Source organism: Equus przewalskii, chromosome 31, assembly GCF_037783145.1.
Source record: "Equus przewalskii isolate Varuska chromosome 31, EquPr2, whole genome shotgun sequence".
In the NCBI taxonomy this organism is placed as follows: Eukaryota; Metazoa; Chordata; class Mammalia; order Perissodactyla; family Equidae; genus Equus; species Equus przewalskii.
This window is the reverse complement of record NC_091861.1, coordinates 25,180,885-25,200,217: the sequence shown is the minus strand read 5'-3', so window position 1 is coordinate 25,200,217 and position 19,333 is coordinate 25,180,885. Positions and strand designations below refer to the sequence as shown.

The window sequence follows — 19,333 nt, the reverse complement described above, 5'->3', positions numbered from 1 at the left end:
AACTTTACTTCCTCATAAAAACTATTTCAAATGGCCCTAGTTCTAAGCAAAAACCTGAACAAGTGTTTAATTTTCTTTATGACAACACAAAAAATGATCAATTTCATAATTAAGACCATATAGGAAAACAACCATTTTCCTTTGATAAAATAGAGACACAATCTGTGAAATTCAAAATTCCTCTCTTGTCTGTTCTCCATTATTTGCCTCTTGAATCTGAAAGATATTTGTTATGGGCATATTATATGGTGAGTAAAATTTGAGATATCTAGGTAGATGCTGACAGAATCAGTATTCAAGTGTTCTTTAAACTGATGTCTTATGTATTGAGTGTATTTATATAAATGTGGACCATTTATTGATGATTAGTCAAAATAAATTTATGTAAGTTCACCAAATGTTTTTTGTATTAATTTTTTAATCAGAAATATACCTTCAGTAAAAAATTTTCAATAACAATGGTAATAATAATGATAAAAATAACATTATTTCTCATGAAATAAGTTTATATTTTATAACATATAATACTTTTGTTTTCAGGACCATTAAATTATCCATATGATTTGTCATAGCTGCCTTCAAGTAATTTAGTCAGTCAAAAACATATTTAGAGGGGGTGGCCCAGTGGCATAGTGGTTAGGTTTGTGCACTCCACTTCAGCGACCTGGGGTTCACAGGTTCGGGTCCCAGGAGTGGCCCTACACACCACTCATCAGCCATGCTGTGGTAGTGTCCTACATACAAACAGAGGAAGATTGGCACAGATGTTAACTCAGGCCTAATGTTCCTCAAGCAAATATTTATATATATACATATATAAAAGATGGGACATCAAGCCCAGATTCAAATCTCCACATTGACTGAAATTCAACTTATGCCTTTGATAAACGCCAGTGTAATGGCAGCGTCAGAGTTAGCTACATCACGCCTCTTAGACTTACGCATCAGAAAGGATGAAGACAATGGAGAAAGCTCAGAGAACATGAAAAATTATTAGGAGAAAGTTTGATGGGAAATTTTAAATGAGTAACCATCATGTAATGCAGAGAAGTGGGATAAGTTTCAGGTGTGCGTGTGAAAGACAGTGCATGGCGATGTGGTTGACATAAACTAGTCAGGAAGGCTGTATTGTTGCTAGAAATAGTCTGGACACACCTGTCCTGAATAATCTAGACCTCCCACCAGAGGGCAGCAGAGAGCAGGTCGGGGAAGGTGCGCTCTCATCCTGTTTGCGTCATCCATTATCCTTCTGCTTTAATTTCTAACTTAAATTTTGAACGGAATTAAAAGAAGGTGTTATTGTTAAAACTTGGTCGTTCTCTTTTGCTCTCTCCTGTAAAATAATAGTCCATCTACTTGGATTATTGTGTTAATCTCCATGGGGCACCCTATTCCAGCCTAACCACCCCCACCCACTTCACTATATCCACAATCTAACAAGCAGAGATTTTGTTAAAAAGTCAGTCAAATAATTACAGTCCTCTGCTCAAAACTCTATGACAACTTCCATCTTACTTCGACGAAGAATCCAAGTCCTTACAATGGCCCACAAGCCCCATAGTCTGAGCCCATTGTGTCTCCTCTCCTTGCTCCCTCCACCCCAGTCCCATCAACCTCATTGCTGCTTCTGAAACATTCCAAGTACTCTTTACCTCAGGGCCTTTGCATCTGCTGTTCCTCTGCCTGGAATGCTATTCCGCAGACATTTTCCTGACTCCCTTCCTCACTTCTCTAGAACTTGATTCATGTGTCATCTTCTCAGTGAGGCCTTCCCTAGTCAATCTACCTAAAGTTCAACCCCAAATTCCCCTTTTTCTGTTTTACTCTCCTCCACTGTGTTTATCACCACCCAGCCTACTATATGTTTTATCTATTAGTTATTTAATACATGTCTATCTCTTCCCTCTAGAATGTAAGGAACTTTTTTAAAATCACTTTTCTTTATTCTTATATTTACAGAACCTGGAACAATATCTGACACATTGGAGGAATTCAGTACATATGTGTGTGTGTTGACTAAATTAATGACTGAATGAATTCAACAAATATTTTTTATCCATATCATCTATCCAGAACTATTATTATCAATAAATACTATAGCTGTATGTGTGTGTGTGCATATATGTGTGTATATATATATATATATATATACTTTCTGTTGATTTTTTTCCCTTGTCTCATGAACTTTGCAAAATAAGAGTCAAGGATGTCACATGAAAATACACATAATTGTCCACATCACAGGCTTCTCAGAGGGTGGTCTCTGCATCACATGGGAACTTGTTATAAACGCACATTCTTGGACCTCACCTCAAATCTATTGAATCAGAAACTTTATTTTAATAAACTGTCCGAGTGAGTCTGACGCATATTGAAGTTTGAGAAGCACTCAACCACCATACAGATTAGAAGTTCATTAAGTTGGAAACGGCAATTGAAGTTTTAATGCATTCTTATTTTTCATAGTAGAGGTTTCAAGTTTTCCTTGGGTAAAATAAGTCTGGAAATATTCTGGCTTTGATAAATGGCAAGTGAGTTTTCTTCGTAATGACCCTTGTACCTACCCTTCCCTTTCATGCTGGTTGTTACTCTTCCGGGCCAGGTCCTAATGTCTTACACTTGGTATTGCAATGGCTTTCTAACTAGTCTCCACCTACTAACTAGTTTTCTAAGTAGTCTCCATATACTAACACATTTTCTTGAATGTAAAATAAATTTTTCCATATATTTTTCTTTCTGAAATAGAGATGCATTTCACAATCAATAAGTAAATTTAATGTAGTGGGTTTTTTGTTTATTTCCCAAGAGATTATTTTTATACCAAAGATTTATTTTATAATAGAGGAAATAAACTATTTTCCTACACTGTTTCGCTTTGTCATACATCCAGTAGGTCTTTCCCTGTCCTCTCGTAGCCCTATTTTTCTCATATGGCAGGCATCTTAATGCGAAAAACGTTCCTTAGTCAATCCAGCTAATTTTAAGGAAGACCTCAATTACAGAATGATTCATTGCATAAACTTGAACTAAAAGCAGTCACATGCTCAGAGCTAATATTCTTTTCATTTTTTTTTTTTTTAGAAAGCTTGCAGCTGTTTACTTTCAGCTGAAACTGGAGTTTTTGCGTACGCATGGCGGACTCTCACCGGCATCCTCGGTGCCTCTCTCCGAGCCAATTTCCGCAGTTCATGAATCAAGCTCAGGAAGCGCGGCAGGAGCACAGAGCGAGGATTCCCGCAGCGTGAACCCTCTCTCTGTGCGCTACTGCTCTTTTTCCTCTCCTACCTCTCTGTCTTTTAAAATTTATTACGTTTTCTTACTTTGTTGCTCAGAGGAACACAGGCCTTTTCCTGTAAGCCGGGTTCTTTATGATCACTCTAAATTTGGATGTAGCACAGCGCAGCCAGAAAATTGTAACACAGTTTCCAGGATTCATCAGGAGGTCGAGGCTGAGCTAGAGCATGAGCGCATCCATGCTGATTGCTAACGGTCTTTTTCTCTCCTTCTCAACTCCAGCATTTCCCTTGGTTGTGTAGACTTTCTTTGGGTTTCTCATTAAATTGGCCTGAGCTGCCACAAACAGTGGTAGCCATGAGGTAGGACTGAAGTCAACAGGCCTCCTTGTGTGTCTAAGTGGTTGGATAGTGCAAGAAAAGTTTCCAAATTAAGTTCACATAAACTTAGTTTCTGGCTCCCAACGCCAGCTATACATTACAATCAATTAAATTGGACTTTCTGAAGGTGGACTCTGAGCATCTCTGTTTCACATCTCCCTGGGTAATAATTGCCTATGTGTAATCAGGACTGAGAACCATGGATGAGCTCCCAGGATGCAGGAGGCGATTGGTGATCAAACCTAACCCGGCAACTTAGCATCCGAACAAGCCTAAGCAGCTAACAATAGACCTGGTCCTTACTGCCTTGTGACTCACCTAAATTCTGTTTGCAAGCAAGTTGTCTATATGTCACCTGAAAGGCTGAAATAATAAAACTTAGCTGATTTCTTAGGAAACAAGTAAAGGACACAGTCAAGTGGGGAACGCTATAATATCAGGATTTGGGCAAAGAAAGTGTCCTCATTGTGGACTCAAGTGTCATAGTGAGAAAAAGCCATTGGCTCTCACGGGCCCTGCGAGGATGTGAGAATGTCTACAGTGGAAATTAATTCATTGTAGGGTGAAGTGCCTTACGATGGAATTTCACTACATTCCACATTAGGAATACACCCTTGACATCTTTTACGCCTAAATTTAGACCACTGAAAGGATCCATTACAATCCAGTTAAATTAAAATGTAAAAATAAAAACACATACATTGTAAAACATAATTTTTCAAGCTGTGCTTTTGTAATTATGACTATTTCAGAACACTAGTTAAAATGGCTGAAACATTTATTTGATCTCGTGTCTATTTCTTTTACTCACCACTAACAATATTGTTTTAGCAGCAGGAAATAGAAGTTACTATCTTAATAAACTATAGTGATTTTTAAATGTGACCATTATAAACAAAAGTAATCCCAAACCAGTGCCACAAATGTATTTCTTATTTTTATTTAAAAATTTCAAAAGTTGAAATTCAATTGCCATGAGTCCACTTAATTAAAAAGAATGGACATGATAATATGGCATAAAAACAAGGAGCTTTTATAAGCTCCATTACTATTCCTCATAAATTTTAGGTTAGAATTGGTAATTAAAAGGCATTCAATAAAATAACTTTGACACAAGCATTTGCCATCATAAAATATACACAAAGAAACAGAGAAGGTGAACTCTTGTTTAATGTCCATTTACGTCAGTTTCATTACCAAGAAGGGTGCCCAGAAATATATGGGAGAATATAGAAGATTAGAACAATTCAGTAACAGTTTACTAAGCAGCCATATTCAATGTGTTAGATACTTTGAGGAACAGTATCTTTTCTTCTTAATACACTGACTGACATATAATAAACACTCAAAAAGTATTGATGAATTAAAAAATAAATATGAGACATGATTCTGTCCTTTAAAAACTAACACTTTAGTGGAAGGAGACAAAAGCACAAATATTGAAGAACAGAACAGACATTGAACAGATATTGAAGTTCTGCGATAGAAGCGCAAACCACTATGGAAGTAAAGAACAATTCAATTACCACAGCAGTTTAAAAGTATTATTTCAGCTGATAGTAAATCAGAAGTGCTTTTTGAGTTGGGTGCTATTTGAGCTGAGTATTGAAAGTAAAGAACTTCAAGAGTCTAGACATTGTGAATTGAGGAAGGACATTCCAGAAAGAAGGAAACCACTTGGATAAAAAATGAAGACAATTTAGGGAAAGAAAATGCTTTGGTGGAATGGTGTGTGGAGATATGACTATCATGTAAGGGACACACTGCAGGGTTTTTAATGAGAACTTAAAATTATTCTCTGTGTAGCGGGGAGCTCTCAAGGCTCTTCAGAAGGGAATGGCGTAGCAGATCTATTTTAGGAGGTTTATTTCACAGGCATTGTTCAGAACAACTTGGAGAAGGTAGAGGCTAGGGATAGAGTCTGGAGGTTGACTAGCACTACACACGAGAGGGGATGAGGTCATGAGCCCAGGCAACAACAGTAATAGATGGATGAGCTCAATGTGGAAGACATCTTGGATGTAAAACAGCAGACTTTAAAGATTGGTTGTACGTGAGGGTTGAGGGGAAGGGAGCAAATATCATGTCAGAGCAACTAAGGATGTGTCTATTTCATAAAAGAGATATTTCTAGAATGTGGGATATTAGTGTAACGATTCTTGAGGGTTCTGGCACAAATTTTGAAGAGGAATATTTTCCAAATAATTATAGTTTAACATACTTGGAAAAAGAATGGCAAGACCAAGAAGTAGGTATGAAAGTGTTGAGAGAAGACAAATTGAAAGCCAAATACCACAGAAGGCTACAAAAGTGGCAGGAGCTAAGGGGAAAAGTGACATTAAAACTTGATGTCACAGAGGTATGAATTAGCACAGGAAAGTGCTAAGCAGACGTTAGAAGAACGAATGTGAGAAGACAGCCTGCATGAGTTGCCTCCTTACAGTAGATGGAATTCCAAAGAGTGAAGCAACACAAGAAAGATGGACACCAGAAAGAACTGACCTAAATGGGTCACTGACTCAGGGGGATGGGGAGGATGGAGCCAGAGCATGAGGCATAAGGAATGAGCTGTCAACTTGTCACACTATTACTAAAATAACATCAATGGAAACTTTGTGAATAGATAGGGAGGACTATTATTTGCTACCCAAGAGATTAAACAGAGAGTGACTTCTTTATTAATCAAATCATGATTCATCTCATTTGGCATGCTCCATCAGCCTTGCTAACATTGATCTGTTGATCACACTTCAGCACTAGAAACCATCAACAGGTATCCAACCCATGGCCTGCCTTCCCAGCAGGTGGCAATGTCAGGCTTTGGGAGTTAGAGGGCACACATTAGCTAGGACGAAAGGAATCTGTTCTGATAAGGAAACTGAATTGCCTTGACCTGGAAAGCTAGGTCCCATAGAGCCCACTAAGTCTAGAGTGAATCTAAGTTTTAAATAATGTAAGATTTTTAAATTGTTTAAGCTCAGTTTAAGCTCAGTGGATTTTTAGGAGTTGAGGAAGCTTTCCATCTGGTGATTAATTTCCATCAAGGCCATTTTTCATAAGCAATTGGGTAGGACATAAAAAGTCACCTCTGCTCCTGTCATTCTAAAGAAAGAGAAATCTAATTATATCATCTGGGATTCAAATGTAATCACACTTACCGGAATAATCTTGGGGACAAACACAAGTGTATCTTCCTATCTCATTGAGGCACGTCCCCGCATTCTTGCAGGGATCTGAAACACACTCATCCACTTCCAAGTCGCAGTGCCTGCCTTGAAATCCTGGGACACAGAAGCAGGAGTAGCCATTGAGTCCATCCTGGCACACAGCGCCATTGTGGCAAGGGCTGGAAGCACACTCATCATGGTCCATCTCACAGAATCTTCCAGCATATCCAGCAGGGCAGAGGCAGACAGGGTGAACAGGGTCCTGACGGCAGATACCTCCGTGTTGGCAGGAGTTCATGCCACAGGAACTAGTGACAGTTTCACAGGTTGTCCCGTTATACCCAGGAGGACATTTGCACAGAAAGCTCCTTTCTCCTGGAGTGTTCACACAAGTGGCATTTCCTTGACAGGGACTGGAGAAGCAAGGATCTTTCATGTTGTCACAGCCTTTGTCCAAATTAGAGGCTGTGTCTGAACAACGGCAATCACTGTCTTTCGAAAAACCATTGCATGTAGAATTGCTTTGGCAAGAATTTGAGAGGCAATTGGTGTCATTTTTATTGCAAAAGGAATCTATAAGGAAATAAAAAATGTCAATGAAGCTTACAAATAAATGAGGATAAGGTTAAAGAATTCTTTCTTTCTGTTCCTCAAGCCATCTCAAACAAACTTATTAATGAATACATAGTTGTCTGCATTCTAATGATGAATTTTGTCAAATGATAGCTAATGATGAGTTTTGTCATTAATGATGATTTATCAAATCTTTTCATATAGTTGCTAATAAAAACAAAAATGGGGGCTGGCCCGGTGGCGCAGCAGTTACGTTCGCACGTTCTGCTTCTCAGTGGCCCAGGGTTCGCTGGTTCAGATCCCGGGTGCGGACATGGCACCGCTTGACATGCCATGCTGTGGCAGGCATCCCACATATAAAGTGGAGGAAGATGGGCACGGATGTTAGCTCAGGGCCAGTCTTCCTCAGCAAAAAGAGAAGGACTGGCGGTGGTTAGCTCAGGGCTAGTCTTCCCCAATAAATAAATAAATATAAATAAAATCAATTAGATCAAGTTTCTTAATTATATTATTCAGACTTTCTATAATATTGTTTATTTTCACTATTTTTCTCTGTTGAGATTAATGCATTAAAATTTCCTATAATGATTATGAATTTTCTATTTCTCCTTTTAGTTCTGACCATTTTCACTTTTATATTTGAAGCTATGTTATGTTCATAGAACTTTAGAATGGTTACATTGTCTTGCTGGTTTGACCCTCATATATTCCTGAAATATCCTTTTTTATCTTTAATAAGGCATCATGCCTTAAAAGAGTATTTTTACTGCTATGGGTATTGCTATATCAGTTACATATCTCATACATTGCTAGTAGGGATGCAAAATGGTGTTAACTACTTTGGAAAACAGTTTTTTGGGAGGTTTTTGATTACTGTTTCAATCTCTTTACTTGTGATTGGTCTATTCAGATTCTACATTTCTTCTTGATTCAGTTTTGGGAGGTTGTATGAATCTAAGAGTTTATCCATTTCTTCTAGGTTATCCAATTTGTTGGCATATTGTTTTTCATAGTATTCTCTTATAATCCTTTGCATTTCTGTGGTATCCATTGTAATTTCTCCTCTTTCATTTCTAATTTTAATTATTTGAGACTTCCTTCTTTTTTTCTTAGTGAGTCTGGTTAAGAGTTTGTCAATTTAATTTATCTCCTCAATGAACCAGCTCTTAGTTTCATGGATCTTTTCTACTGTTTTTTTAGTGTTTATCTCATTTATTTCTGCTCTAATTTTTATTATTTCCCTCATTCTGCTGACCTTGGGCTTCGTTTGTTCTTGCTTTCCTAGTTCTCTTAGGTGAAGTTTAAGATAACTTAGATTTTTCTTGTTTTTTTGAGGTGGGGCCTGAATGCTTGAATTTCCCTCTTAGAACCATATGTGGAAGATAAACAAAACACATGGATAAAGAAAATAGATTAGTAGTTACCGGAGGCAAAGGGAGTTGGGGGTGGGTGAACAGGGTAAAGGGGCTGATATGGATAATGATGGATAAAAATTAGACTAGGAGTGGTGAGCACGATGCAGTCTATACAGAAACTGATACATAATAATGTACACCTGAAATTACACAATGTTATAAACCATTATGGTCTCAACAAAATAATTGAAAAAAAATGTCCTGAAAGGACATAATTTCCAAATTAGAATTCTATGCCCAGCTAAACTACCAATCAGATTTTAAGGGAGAAGTAAGATATTTTCAGGGATTCCAATTTTCAGCTTTCCTGCCCACTTTTCAGGAAGATTCTAGAAATTTGGCCTAGGGAAATGAAAATGCAAACCAAGAAAGAGACAGACATGGAATGTAGCATACAAGGAATCCAACAAAAGAAAGAAGCAAAACAATGTTGCTGAAAATTGCTTCCTGAATTGCAGATACGTTACTAGCATAGACAATAACTAGAGCTGAAAGCAGAAAGAGAAAGGAGCTCCAGGGAGAATGCCTCCAGGAAGAAAACTGCCTACCATATAGAGAAGTAATAGAAAACTAAATAGAAAAATTTATAAAACCCCACAAAATTCTTACTAGTATTAATTCTGGGGAAAATTGAACATCGTACAAGAAAGGAAATGAAATCACCATATACTATGTAATTGGAGAGAATTCTTTAAATGACAATAATAGTAATAATATAATGATATAACTAATGTTGGGAGTAGCTGAGCTGCAGGAGTGCGTGCGTGTGTTTGTGTGTATGTTGTTGAGAACTGCAGGAAAAGTCAAATCTACTTTTATCATAGTAGGATTCCAACAGATTCCACCAATATCTTAAACTAAAAAGAAAAACTCAGCCTATTATTTAGAAATATATCAATAAAACCCATAAGAAATAGCTGGAAGAGTTTTAAGTAGTTGCTTCTGGGGAGTGCACATTGGGAATGAGAAGCTGGAATGGGGATGGTAAGAAGTGTACTATTGTTTCCCTTACAACCTTTAGGGACTTTTAAAGTATTACTGAATAAATTTGATAATTTTTTTTTTAAACAAAATAGGTAGATTTATAATCTAGTCACATATACTACCCTGCATCACTTTCCTTACATGTAATACACTTTGAATTATGTTTTCAGTTCTGGCTCTGGACAAGATTATCTATCAAGCACATTATTTTAGTGGGGCTCCTCTGGGGATTGTCATCGGCACTGTTTACACCATTCGCTGCCCAGGTTTACAGGTGTGTCCAAAGGTGAGATGCTAACAGGTCCCCTTTGAAACGCAGCGCATGATCTACACAGTACTAACTGATGCTTCAGATGTCTGCACTAAATGAGCAAGGACAACTGCCCGACAAAAAATTATATTTTTCAAACATATAAAGAAACTGCAATTTACTGCCTTATTAAAAATAACCACCTAAACAGCCAACTCAGGAAATAAAAGCAAGACTATACACAGACCAATAATGAAAGTTTCATGAAGTAAGGGTTATGATTATTCCAGTTTTGTGCACCCAAATTGAAAAAAAAAAAAACCTGTCATATGTCTTATTATATTGTACTTTATACAATATGTGTACATTCAGTGAAGAATAAAATAATTTTCATAGAGATAATTCCTTTAGAACAAGACTTTAATGTCTTGTTATACACAAAACTTTACAGGACTATTTAAAATTATAACCGGGATTTAGTTCCCAGGAAATGACTGTAGGAAATTTTGTTTCCAGCTTTCGTATGAGACTCAGACACAGGGTAAGAAACTTTACTGCTTGTGGAGTGTAATTCATATTTTCAGACAAATTTATATAGTCTGCCAAATTGTTTCCTTGCAGTAAAGTTTGCCATCTACTGGAGATTATAAGAAGTTCTAGAATATTGGGTTTCAGACTTTATTTTTTTTTAAGTGCAGCAGAACTCATTCAAGGAAAAGGTCATGAGTAATCCCAAAACACCAAATCAGAATGTGGACCAGCTCAGGTTGAAGAAGGGGAGGAGAGCTTACAGCCCAGTTACTCAGGCTCCTGCTCTTTCTGGAGACTTCTCCAAGGAGAGCCAGGGGTTGAGAAAAGCAAAAATTTCTGTTCAGGGGAAAATAAAATATTTTATTTAGTTACTGTAAGTAATTCTTTTATATTTGGTATTTTAGTATTGCTAGAGCTAACGCATATTTTAAAATACATAAATATACAAAATATATTTAAAATATATTTTTCATGTAAATACACATTTATATAAATATATTTTATATAATATGTATATATATTTTGCTGAGAAGTAAAAACTAACTTCACCAGTTTTAAAGAAAATGAACATCCAAACACTAAACATATTTATTTTGTGTGTGTGTATTTTCTAATAATTCAGTTTACTTGGGAAACAGCCATATTGGTAATTTAACTTAATTACAAAGTGGTGTATTTCTTCAGAGCAATATTTATTCAAAGCAATGAAACACTACAAGGTGATTTCAGAGAAGAGCATTTTAATTTCTAGGATTATTATAAATAGCATTTATTCCTTTGTCTTTGATGGTTTTAATGCACTTATCTATGAAACAGGCAGGTAATTCTCTGATTTAAAAATCACCAATCAAGAATCTGAAAATTTTTTCAAGAGGTTTTTTATTATCAATATTTTTGACAACTTTTGTATTCACCAACCATAGGAGATTTGCCAGAAAGAGAAGGACAGTGCAGTGGTAAGAAGCAGAGTCCTGAGGTAAACACACCCATAGGGAGCCTGGCTCTGCGACTCACAGCCTCAGTTTCCCCAGCTGCAAAATAAGAGAGAACAGTAGAACCTACTTCTTAGGGTTTGTGTGAGGATTAAGTCACCAGATTTAAATGCTTGGTAGACAGTGGTAAGTGCTCAATAATGTTAGCTCTTATTGTTCTGTTTAGAGATTGTTTTGGTTCCTAATAGAGAATTAATTGGATTAGTACAAAAAAAATTAGCAATAACAGTAATAACCAAAAGAAAAAAGTACAATTCTTAAATGGATTTTCACTGCAGGAATTTTATTTATTTATTCTATTTTATTTATTTATTTTTTTTGTGAGGAAGATTCGCCCTGAGCTAACCTATTGCCAATCTTCCTCTTTTTTTGCTTGAGGAAGATTAGCCCTGAGCCAACATCTGTGCCAATCTCCCTGTATTTTGTACGTGGGATGCCTCCACAGCATGGCTGATGAGTGGAGCAGGTCTGTGCCCAGGATCCAAACCCACGAACAGAGCCGCCGAAGTGGAGCACAGGGAATTTTAACCTCTTGGCCACAGGGTGGCCCCAGGAATTTTATTTTAAGAAACAAAACAAACCCACGTATACCATTTTAATAAAGAGTCTATCAACGGACTAATTCAACAGGCCAAAGACATTTTCCCCACAAAGTGCCTAGCTTGACTGGGGATCAAACAAAGACAAACATGGATCAGACTTAGAAAAGATCTGTCCTCCAGCGTTTGTTTTTCACCAGGAAATCTTTAACATCTCTCTCTATATTTTGAGTTCTACTTAAATTTTTGGCTCAGGGAAATATTTTATGAAGTGAGAGGTGTGATAAGAGTTTAACTGTTAGAGGATCTCCTGTATCTTTGTGTTCCCCCAGCTCCTATTTATGCACAACAAACGCTCAGAGGGTATTTCCTGGGGATTAATTGTCAAAGCTCGATCCTTACCTTAAAGATCTCCCTGGCTGTATAAACTCTGCATCTGGATATGTGCACATATATTTATATGTATTTATAATTATTGACTCCTGGTTTATTTTTATTTTTTAAATACCCTCTTATCACAGCTATTCTTACTCTTTTCCTAGGATTTACTAATCTAATTCTCCCCATATAACTCTCTGACTATCTTGTCTCTAGTCCTCACTTTCATTGATGTTGACTTTAAGAATCAGACCTATCTTCTGCCAGCAGAAGGGAAGGAAAGGAGGTGGATGAACTATTGTTATTGCTTATATCTGCGTTAAAATAGCAATTTTTAATATGCCTCATATTTAGTTAGATCAAACACTCATGGATGTACTCCCACCAGTACAAATAAAGCTGTCTGGGCTCATTGCTCTGGGGCATGTATTTGCCTGTGTGTTTTCCTCAAACTAGCGAGACATGAGCAGGTACTTGGGGAAGCTGCTGCCTAGGATGGGAAGAACATACGCTAGCTGCCGTATGGAGTAATTGTTTTAAACAAGAAAGGAATAATTTTTTTCTACTTTGAGTCTAAATTTAATATACACTTCACCTAATTTCACTTAAATAAAACTGAGAGAGGAATGAAGGAATTGTGAACATAAAATTTGATGTTCTCAATATGTGCTGAACGGTTTCTGATATTCTTTCGTATAAAAGATCTTTCTCCTGTAGATGAATTAATAAGCATACATTTGCTAATGAGCTGCTTTTATTTCATTCTCTTTTCACTTTTGCGTTGCTTTTATTAAAACAAACTAGAGTCTTTACGTGGACTATTTTGCTCATATCGTTGATATTTTTAGAGTTTAGCATAGATTTCTATATTTTATTAAACTACATCTCAAAAGCCACTATTGATTTCTGTAAGTTGAAACAGCCATGGACTTAATCCAGCTGTCAAAGAAAAATTTATTCTTTATTCAAGATTGACTATCTCCTCGATTCCATTCGGAAAAATCTGGCAGATTGTTTGGCCCCTGACACTTTGGTGAAGCGCCTAACAATTTCAATCATAGTTTGAACAGCTAGCATTTGGGATGCTCCAGGTTTCAAATCATAGCCGTCATGAGTTGCTTTTAGAATGAAATAGAAGATACAAACAATGCTACTGGAGATAGAGTGGAAATTTCCAGATCTAAGAATTTCAATTTATAAGAGAGAAGTAACTTGTTGGACTTTCTTTAGCCTGGCTTTCTGCAGGGGATAAAATTTAATTCCAGGCTTGGGGCTGGGCAGGAGGAGGAGGAACGTGGGCAGGACGGGCACATCTTTATTCAGGACGTGGCCAAAATGGCTTGCACCTGGTAGGTAGTCAATAGAAATGTGTTGAATAATGAATGAGTGAGCAAGAAAACCTGAATTCTCATTTAAGCCTTGCTGTGAAGTTCTTACTTTTGCCTTTTTTGATAAAATCAAGCAGAGCAAATCGTTGGGTAAGTGACTGACTTTGATGTACTATTTATGATAGGATCCACATGGAGCAGTTAGAATAAGAAGTAAATGGGCTCTTTAAGATCATTCCTCTCCTTTGCATGCCTGTGGCCTCTGAAACACTAAGCATTCACTGTCTTCTATGTAGTTATTCTGTATACGTGGACTTAAATACGAAGTTGAGGCCAATTTAATATAATGGCAAGAGTACAATTTTATTGCCAAACAGGTTGGAATGTTAGTTCTGCTATTTTCTCTGTCTATGGTTTTAGCAAAATCAATGTTTTTGAGCCTAAGTTTCCTCATTTCTAAAGGATAAAATCTGTAGCCCTATGCAAAGCGGTTAAAAGCATGGATTTTGGAGTGTGGGTTTAAATCCTGCCTCTGCCACTTATTAACTCTACTTTATTATGATACTTAATACCTCTGTGCCTCAGTTTCCATTTCTGTAAAAATGATACCTACCCCATAGCTTTATTTGGGGATTAAATTAATTTACGTAAGATGCCTGACAGTGCTCGGCACAGAGTGAGCATTATCGCCATTATGATTATTGTTGTTATAACTGTTATTGTCATGAGGGGTAAAAGAGATAATAGACATAAATTTCCTTGTAAAAATCTGGAATAAAGTAATTATTTAGTCATTATTGTTTGTCTTTCAGTGCAGGGTCCAAAGTACATACATCTTGGTCTCCTGTTGATTAGCAAAGTTTCATGTACATAACTGGTGCTTGGTAAATGCATGTTCAATAAATGAATAAATCCAAGGAAAATGAGACTGTTTGATATTAGAAAGAGAGTTTTGAGTTTGGGGAGTTCTGGGAAGTACAAGTTGCTGTCAGCACACATTCTTTGAGAATGATATCTAATAATCCAGGCAGGAGCTCAATGTCGCCAACTGCGTATTTGCCAGAGATCACTCACATGCAGACTCTGCAATGTGACTTCCCTGCTCCAGCTGGGAAGACTGTGGCTGAAGATCATTGGCGTCATCTGCATCTCAACATCCCTGTTCTACTATTGTCTCCCCTATGGAGGGTCCACGGCCTCACTGAGAAAGTTTTCCGCAGACGTGTGTTAAATCTCCTGTATATGGTTGGCATTCTGGTTGGTGCTTTTATATAGAATTTTGATCATCAACATCATCACAGATGAAATCAAGGGCCTACTGTTCCAAAGATTTCTTTTGCTCTCAAAGATTTCCTATGAGAATAAAAACCTCTGGGTCCTCATCTGCACAGCCTATACACCTACGCATAGGGTCTGGGTTGGATCAGGTCTCTGTCATTAAGGTGAGGGTCATGCACCAAGCGCTTCCCGCCTCTGGCTGCAACCACACACACTTAACCTTGTAGAAGGCGCCCTGCCCTTTGTCCTCCTCAGAGCACGACTAAATAATGCAAATTGTGAAGGGCATTTTTTACTAAATGTCAACCACTGAAAACTTTAATGAGGGTCTAATTGTGTTCCTTTGACGTTAAAGTCATTTAAAGCTAATCAGGCCTGGACTCTCTGACCTTATTATAATCCGTGTATACTTTTAATAATGACGGGCTTTTAAATGACCCCTTTTACTTATGGACCAGACTTACATTTTACTAGCTGCTTTGCCTCCAGTGAATTGAAATTCTCACAGTAAAGCTAAAAATGCTTCAAATGAAAAGAAAAATAAAAGTTGTTTCCCACTCCATAAAGCGACCATTTTTTAAAGTGATCAATGATCAACAGATGTAATTTCAACATCAGTTATAAAACCATTATACAGAATCATTTAGTTCAGGACAATTTTGTTCTAAACAGGGGCCTGAATGTTTTAATATTTTCCATTAGATTCTCACCAGAATGTTAAGTAAGTATATGGCACACAACTAAGGTTAAAGAAAAAAATAAAATTGGTAAAATAAGTGAAAACAGCCCTTCAAACTTTAGCCCATTTCACTGTACACCAAAATAGCATGGACAATACAAGAATGAAAAAAATTTCAATAATCTAATTTTCAGTTTTATTACTGATATTACAAAAAATACCTCCAATTTATTGGTTCCAGAGGATAAGTGCATAACCCTTGGTGTCTCATTTAATCCCTATAGAAAGATTATGGGGTTGGAGGTACTATATCCACTTTATAAGTAAGGAATTGAGGTTCAGGAACGTTAAGTAACTTCCCCAAGGTTGTGCGGCTAATATGTGGTAGACTGGATGCCAAGATTTCAAAACATTTATTTGAAAAAATCCAAATGAAGAGGAAGATAGAATCATAAAAAAGAAACAGCTGAAGCAGATTCTAGATCAGCACTTCCCAAACTTTATTGTTCATATGAACCACTGAGGATCTCATTAAATCGCCCGTTCTGATTCAGCAGTTCTGCGGGGAGGCCTGAGATTGGGCATTTCTGATAAGCTCCCAGGGGATGCTGATGCTGATGCTGCTGGTCCATAGGCTACACTTCAAATAGCAAGCATCTGTACCAGCATTGTTTAAGAGAAGTACAATGGGAGCCATCTTTGTAGCATTGTCTTGCAGTAAAAAATATCTTTAAAAACTAAATTAAAAAGTAAAAATAAGCAGATAAAATTAACTTGAATAATACAATTTAACCAAATATAACTAAAACATTATCATTTCAATATGTAATTAGTGTTAAAAACTAATGAGATGTTCACATTTTTTTCAAACTAAGTCTGAAGCCCTCCTGTGTGTATTTTATGCTTATAGCACACCTCAGTTCCAGCCTGCCACATTTCAAGTGCTCAAAGCCACACGTGACTGGCTATTAGACTGGACAATGCAGATCTCAACAGTTTTCTCATATTTTTGTACAGGGAACTAATGCCTAAAAAAATAAATGATTGGCTATAACTCTGAGTAAGACATTAGTCCTCTAGGATTTCAATTATCTTCTTTGACAATATGAGTATAATAGTAGCCATGAATAAAGACACTTCAAAGGACTTCCGAAGAGTTTTTAATGATGATGTGTATTCAAATTGTGCACATCCTTGGAAGCCAGCTTTTTCCATGAATCTTTCCCATATCTTTGCATTCTTGTTGATCTCCCAGCATGAGCAGCCACAGAACTTACTGTTAAGACACTAAAACTTTACACTTATCTATATATTTCCTGACTTGTTCTCTGTTCATGTTTTGAAACTTGTCTTTACAATTTGCAAATGAACTTTTTAAGCTCAGGAACCATAATATAAACTTCTTCAGTACGCCTATCTATATGCTTTGTGTATTCAGTGTTGATCACACTTTGAATACTATCTCCTGAACGGTGCAATAAATACTTGCTGAATGTTCACTTTGTTGATTACTTTGTTTTAACGCAGGGAAGTTTGTTCTGCTCACTAAACTTGAACAGAGACAATGATTTGTTTCTGTCAGGTCACTCTAAGTTGTGACCCCATTTGGGGAAAACCCAGGTTCCTGTGGTTACTGGATAACTTGGAAGCCGTCGTGAATATATTTCACTTTCTTTTTATTCAGCTAAGAGCCCCATGGCACTGACTGCAGCAGGTCCAGAGCTGTCGTGCCTTTGGTCTGGATAAAATTTTGAAGAGTTTACAAATGGCACCCTGCCCAGGGTGTTCTGGAATATGCTGTTCTGGGCAGGGTCTTGGTGCACACGGACATGCCTCAGCTCATCTGCACAGCCCCGTGACACACATGGAGAAAGGGTCTTGGTCTCCCAGGGACCCATTTGGCAAACTCTACCCCAGAAGGCTATGGCAAGTGCATACATAATGAATTCTGTCTTCATTACTGAGCATAAAACACTTGGGAGGTGAGAACCCCACAGCACTGTTTGAAAACTCAGAGGGAGACGCATGGTTGCTGATGTCCTTCTGAGAGTTGAAAGAGAATGTCTCATATGTGGAATTGGCAGCTTAACTGAAGAGAAAATAAAAGTATAAGGATAGTTCTACTGTAGAAAATGCATGGAAATGAACTTCATGTGAAGATATAAGACATAATACCTTAGATTAAATCACTTTGGCTCAAATATGCCCTTAATCTACTCTTCTAGGAATAAATGGTTATAGATTTGCACTTAAAGCATGGTGGCCGGGGTTGGGGGGGTGTGGGCGGAGAGAAGTAAGTGGGGGAAGAAGAAAGATAAATTCAAGCAAATAATTCACTAATTTCAAATCAGTAAATTTAACAAATAAATTAATATTTTGTTTAACAATGCAAAGTGCTTTTACTTGATGTGATCATTTGGTTTTTTAAATAAATCCTGTATATTATTCATCATTGTCTATACCTCCAGTATCCAGCATAGAGTAGATAATCAACAATTCATTATGGAACTGAACCAAGCAAGCTTAATCCCCATCTCCTCAAATTTAACTGATTGGGTGACTAAACTTGAGCTTTTTATATTTTCTTCTCTTGAAAAATTATATCCAGCTTACCACCATCTATTCCTTTCTTGTTTACTTGTCATGTATTCCCATTCACCTTTCATTTATAAAGGGCCTCCTGAATGACATTGATGTATGAAATAGGAGCCTTCATTTTCTTCCATGTCATTTTTTCCTATGCTGAAACTTAATAAATTCAGACCAATTTCAACCTCCTTTTAGAATATCTAGTAAATAATAAGCTAAATAGAAACCATGCCTAATTTGAAGTGTGCTGAAGGTGAAAACAAAGGATGAATATTTGGCTCCATTCATTAGAGAAGAAAGATCACCAACTGTCAGGGAGCCCAACAGGTGTGATAATAGTATGTACGAGGTTTCACTAGAGCGAGGGCCTTCAGATGACCCATGAGAGAATTAATAGACGTTATAGTGAGGAATATTTACTGCTTTCCACTTTTGGGGGGTAATACAATGAAAGAGGTAGGTTTAAGACTATTTTAATTTCATAATGCAGAAAGAGAATAAGGATGCTATCAATTATTTTATGAAATGAAGGAGCCTAAGATCTACCAGCTAAAGCCAGGTCTTTATAGAAAAATTAAATGTTCAATCTTTACAAAATAAAAGCACTGTTTTCAAGGTTTCCATCAAGTAAGCCAACTAATATTTATCCTCCAAGAGGATATTAATCCTGTGGTATAAAAGGGGTTAAGAGACCCCTAAAGAATCTATTTACCTCGGGTCTATTTCTAAAAGCACCTTATGATGTTGTTATAGAAACCACTTGCGGCTGAAAATCTCCCATCATGATTATTGCCATAGTAACCACCAAAAGACAGGAAGCTAGTTTTTCATCCATTTGCCATTGACCCTCTCCCCACAAGATAGTTTTGCTTCCAAATACTTCTATGTTGCTGGAAACAAAGGAGAAAAAAAGGAGTAAATATATTTAGTGAGAAAAAAAGAGAGAAAGAGAAACCAGGGCACACTACAAACAATAAAGAGATCCAAGGTATTTCATTTACACTTCATAGAGAAAA

General features: G+C 36.9%; 1 protein-coding gene across 1 annotated transcript in view; it reads right to left on the bottom strand.

The window, feature by feature from the left end:
- CRB1 (crumbs cell polarity complex component 1) overlaps positions 1-19,333 on the bottom strand; it is a 198,536-nt gene that overhangs the window by 134,250 nt on the left and 44,953 nt on the right. The window contains exon 2 of the mRNA XM_008525733.2: positions 6,773-7,354. Coding sequence (XP_008523955.2) covers positions 6,773-7,354 — 582 coding nt within the window. The remainder of the gene's footprint in view (positions 1-6,772; positions 7,355-19,333) is intronic.